At 38.5% G+C, this 5000-nt stretch overlaps 1 protein-coding gene across 3 annotated transcripts in view; it reads right to left on the reverse strand.

Moving 5' to 3' along the window:
• Positions 1-5000, reverse strand: part of LOC138049348 (armadillo repeat-containing protein gudu-like) — a 32102-nt gene that overhangs the window by 26531 nt on the left and 571 nt on the right. For 2 of the 3 annotated variants that reach the window (XM_068895593.1, XM_068895590.1), the window contains exons 1-2: positions 1772-1908; positions 1514-1692 (exon numbers count right to left, since the gene is read on the reverse strand). In XM_068895593.1, the coding sequence (XP_068751694.1) occupies positions 1514-1674 (161 nt within the window). In that variant the 5' untranslated portion in view covers positions 1675-1692; positions 1772-1908. Of the gene's footprint in view, positions 1-1513; positions 1693-1771; positions 1909-5000 lie in introns of those variants that run through there. The other variant, XM_068895592.1, reaches the window with a different exon arrangement.

Below are 5000 nucleotides of genomic sequence, written 5' to 3' on the forward strand. Positions count from 1 at the left end.
AATTAATGACAGCTATTTCTACCCAACCATGTTACGCATGCGCATTCTAGCAGCAGCTGTAAACATCGCGTCAAAGGATTCGACAATTCGAGGATGTCAAGGGAAAAAAGTAGTTTTTCTTCCGCATTTTTCAAAATAAATGTTGAGAATTGACTGGACGTTATTTTCGCAAAAATACGTTGTAATCGTATACAATCGCAAGAAAGATGTGGCAAACGATCAACTCGTTTTCATTAAAAAAATTCCATGTCTTGATCTTAACACAAAGTTTCGGTTTTTACTAGGCTGAGTTTAACTACTAGGAGGATAAAAATCTAAAACACTTGTCATGTTTTCTTCGTTTTTAAAAACTCAGAACCAGTAAAATAGCTCGTGATTCTTAAACAGGGCCACTGTGTATTGACCTGTCAATTTTTGAAGAGAAAAGTGCCTTTAATTTGAGCTGTTCTGTTGATATGTGCTTTTCTCTTTAAAGCTTTTTCGTAGAAGCCGAAATTAAAGATTCGACCAATTAGAATCAACCTCTAGCAGGCGTTTTTGCAATTAACCAATGACACTGTCCCCCGTTTCTCGTTTTCCCGCGAAGTGGATTACCGAGCTTTAGCGAATGCTTCAATCTTTGAATATTTGAGACAGATTAATAACTACAAGCCTTTTTATGTTTATTTCTAACATAAAAGCATACCAGCTGGCTTTGAACATGGTAAAATAATATTGAGACAACGAAAAAAGGCTGGAAAAATAAAAACTGTAACAGGAAAATTCAGTTCCGTCAGAGAGAAAAAATGACTAAAACTTTCGAAGCAATTGTGAAGCTTAAGACAAGTTTGTTTACCGCGACACCATTTGTTTTTAGCATGTAGAGTTAAAATAATATATCCGATTTAAACAAAAGCTTGCTTTTTCATATTAACAGGGTAGCCACAAATTGACTCCGTCCTGTATTTGAAGAACTTACTGGTTCTAAAACAAATATTGCTACTGAAAAAACAATTCGTTCACTTTATGACATATTCAAGGAGTTGTATGCAGAGATATGATCAGTCTGCTTAAAGAAAGTCCGCCTAGTTTGTTTCGGTTGAGACAATTCAAATTAAACACTTAATATCAGATTCGGCTTCTTCGTAATGGTTTTCAGCTTCAACGAATGAAAATAAAATCAGCTTTTTTATTTTCGTAAAAATAAATGAATAAAAAAACACTAGTGTTGAAAAGCGATCTAGCTTACCACCTTTTCATCTTTAGTTCGAGGAAACCTAGATTCAGCAACTCTCCTTATTGATTTATAGTCCAAAGAATTCCTGAGTATTTAAATCTCCGGTCCACACCGTTTCATTTTACAAAATTTGCACCGTGTGGGCTAATATGGTTAACTATTTGCCACGTTGAATTTCTTTTTGAAGCCAAATTACTTCGGGTAGGTCAACTTTGCCGACTTTATAGTTGCTTCTCTCTACATCTTCGCCGACGAAATTCGTGAGAACCCCGACTATTCACGTATTGATCAACTTACTGTCTTTTTGCATCCAAAACACTGGCAATGTCGGTACACAATTCAATAATCTTTCTCTTTCTATCTTCTTTCGTTGTCGCATTTTCAAACTTCCTTACAATTCGAACAGCCTCTTCGGCAACGTGGTATTGTTCCCTTGCGTCCTCTGGGAACGAACTCATCTCGTTTAGTTTTCAAACCTGCAAGGAAAAACACGCAGCTTATATTGAGCAACAAAACAGGCCACACAAATGGGAAGTTTGCCGTCAAAATACATACTTGCGTTATCTAAAATACTCAAGAATTATTTCGTCTCTTCCGCGTTGAACAACGAACGTCAGGGTCGGCTAAGTGTGGCCAGATTCGGATGGCGCTTAAGGAAAGTAAACAAAGACAGCAAAATATCGGTAAGAAATGTACAATAAACGCATGCAACCCATGCAGCACGCTTTTTTTTTAACCTTTGTCTTGTCCACGTCTTGATTCGTCTTTTAAAAAATCATCATATCTGTCAAACGTCGGACTGTCAAATTCGTCCGGCCATGGTCAATACAATTGCTTTGTGTTTTAAATGATTCATTGCAATTCATTTGATATCGTTAATGCTCGCACAAACAACGTGTTAAAGAGCATGTTTGAGAAACGTTTTCCCTTAATTAGGCAGTTTGGCTTAGCGTGAAAAAATAATTAAGGTGTGATTAATGGAATACCCTTGATGATAGGTAGAGGGTAGCCCTAGTTTACTATAGGGAAGATATGTGTTTACAAACATTGCTTTTGCTATTCAAATATCCCAAACACGGGAACAAAAGACCCTTTGTTTCAACAGCCAATGAGGCTCTGGTTGGCACATTAATGACAATAGGTGACGTCAACAATATCTTACCTATAAGGCACGCCGACTAATTGCTATTCACTGTGCATTCAAATCTTGCATCATTAACTATGGGTTCGTGTCCTTTTCTTTAGCCTAATTTTATTTACATGTGTCGTTCAAATGACTGCGTTTTTAGTTCCTGGCTTTTAAAACTTATTGTTCACGATAGCAAAACGCACTCTTAGACAAAAAGACGCATGAATAGTTTTGTCATTATCAACCAAACACATAACAAGAATAACTCGTTTTAAAATAAAATTCTCTTATAACATAGGCTATGACTGGCCTAACTCATATACCTTTTAGCAGTTCTAATGCATTTACTTTACATTGGCACATTTCGTTAGCTTTTCTTGGTGCAATCTTACAAGCGTGGTGATTGGCTCAGGATAAAAGTATTCACTGATGACGACACCAAAACGGAAATGAATGGTCTCTTGACACGCGAAGACGTACGCCAGAAACACACGATTGCTTAAAGTTTCCATCTGACTAAAAAATCAATTTTTTTTTTTTGGATTTCAAAATTATGTTAACTAAACACTAAGCTATCAAAGTTTTAAGCCTTGATTTCAAAAAGACACCTGTTTATTTTAACTGGAATATTCTTATTTAATGGTGCGTCATTACTAACTCTGAGATCTTGAGAGAGCTGGATAGAGGAGCGTCAAAGGCTCACTAGTTTAAGAATACAATTGGTGTGTACGCCGCACAATTAATATGCAGCACGGGAGTTTTGGGCTTTCAGACTTTTAAACTCGCGTTTTGCATAGCATTTGACGTCACTTTTTCCTGGACCCAACCCTCTGAGGTCCAATCGGTCAATTTTGAACGTGAGTACTGGCGGACCGTGAAATCCACAACTCACACTCAAAGTAAAAGGCCTTTGGATAAAAATCAAACCTCAAAATTTTGCCAGTCAGGTGTTAAGCAAACTCACTTTCAAAATCTGAAGAAAAAGGAAAGTGATTTTTTTTTAATCACACAGGCATTTTAAAACAAGTAAGAATGCCTTAATTAAACGTGCTTTGCGCTTTTAGGACTTTCGAACTGGAAAGAACGCAAAAGAAGTTGCAAGAAGCACAAGTGTACGGAAAATGTGTTCAGTTATGAAAAAATTTCACTCACCTACGAAAACCTTTCATCCAGGTATGAGTTTTCTGTGTTTTTATTACCATGTTACGTTTTGTTTTAGATTTTAGAAGTCGTTTTTATTACAAATGGGAGAAAGCTATTGTCCCAATTTGAAACCTTCAGTCTTACGCGCGAGGTTGCTATGGCCGGGTGATTTAATTGGAATTCTGCAGGGCACAACTTACGATAAACCGAACTGCTGTCGTCCAATCAGAATACAGAAATTTTGTTGAGAGCTAAATTTAAAAAACTGGACAGTGAAGCCGGCGGCAGCGCTGAGCACATTTCCTCGTGAGGCAACAGCCACAGCCGTTTCCTCACGTGTGCAGGGTTGGGGGAGGGGGGGGGGGGAGAGGGGGCATTTTGGTGAGATATTTGCCTCGCGAGACCGTGAGGTAAACGTGCAACATGCTTGATATTTTTTGCATCGCAAGGTAAACTCCTCATCTTGAGCAGCCATGGTGAGAATCTGAATGAGCTTTGAATAAAATCGCCTGTTCTAATCACGTGTCTCGGCAATTTGGGGTTTAAGATGGCTTCCGAAATGGAAACGATTACATTTCTTCGATAAATTCGTCGTAAAAGAAAAAGCTCACATAAAGCCACGGGCAAGAGAATGGTTGCACTGAAGACAAGCAATGAGGAGCATACCCCGACCTCGAGAGGCAAATGCATACCCGCTTAATCTGAGTTAATCTACTTTGAGAGTTAGATGTATTAAATGAATGTATAGAGCGGTTTTCAATTGAGTGTCAAAAGTAATTAGTGAATTACTTTGGTTTTGCATTACATCACTCAGTGATTGGATCAAAGTTCTCGCGCAATTGTTCAACCAATCAGAAGTGAAACCAAAACCAATCGTGGCTTACGCGTGCACATTTTCCCGCGCTTTGTGTCAGGTACGTGTGATTACTTCGAGTTTTGAAGGGTTTACTGGATTGTCTGCGTCTTTTTTGAGTCGCCAAAGTAAGTACTTTGGTTTTGGTTTTACGACAGTCATTTGAAAACCGCTCTATTTCAAAATGCGGGTTATAGACGAAAGAAAGAAGTGGTCCTGGCACTTATCTGGACAATTTAAGCACTTGGGATTCGAACCCATGACTCATGCAATGCTGGTAAATCGCGGAGCTCTGGATGCGTGATCAACCTGATTCTTTCGTTTCTCAACCTCGTGTTTACCTCGTGTTTACCTCGTGTTTGATTTTGTCAACTGGGTTTCAAACCTTCGACCTAACGCACGGTAGTCCGATTCTTTACCGACTTCGGCCAACCGACCAACAAATGTCGTCTCGATACAATCTGATAGGCTTGCAAAGAGAGTGCGACAAATGTCGTCTCGATACAATTTGATAGGCTTGCAAAGAGAGTGCGGCTTAAACTAACAAAAGCTGCACGCAACAGACTATGATTAATGAACTGTTAAATATCACAGCAACCCATTTCACATACGTCAATATCTAAGTACTAATTTCTTGAGATAACTAATTTATTCACGAC

Source organism: Montipora capricornis, chromosome 5 (genome assembly GCF_036669925.1).
Source record: "Montipora capricornis isolate CH-2021 chromosome 5, ASM3666992v2, whole genome shotgun sequence".
Taxonomy (NCBI): domain Eukaryota; kingdom Metazoa; phylum Cnidaria; class Anthozoa; order Scleractinia; family Acroporidae; genus Montipora; species Montipora capricornis.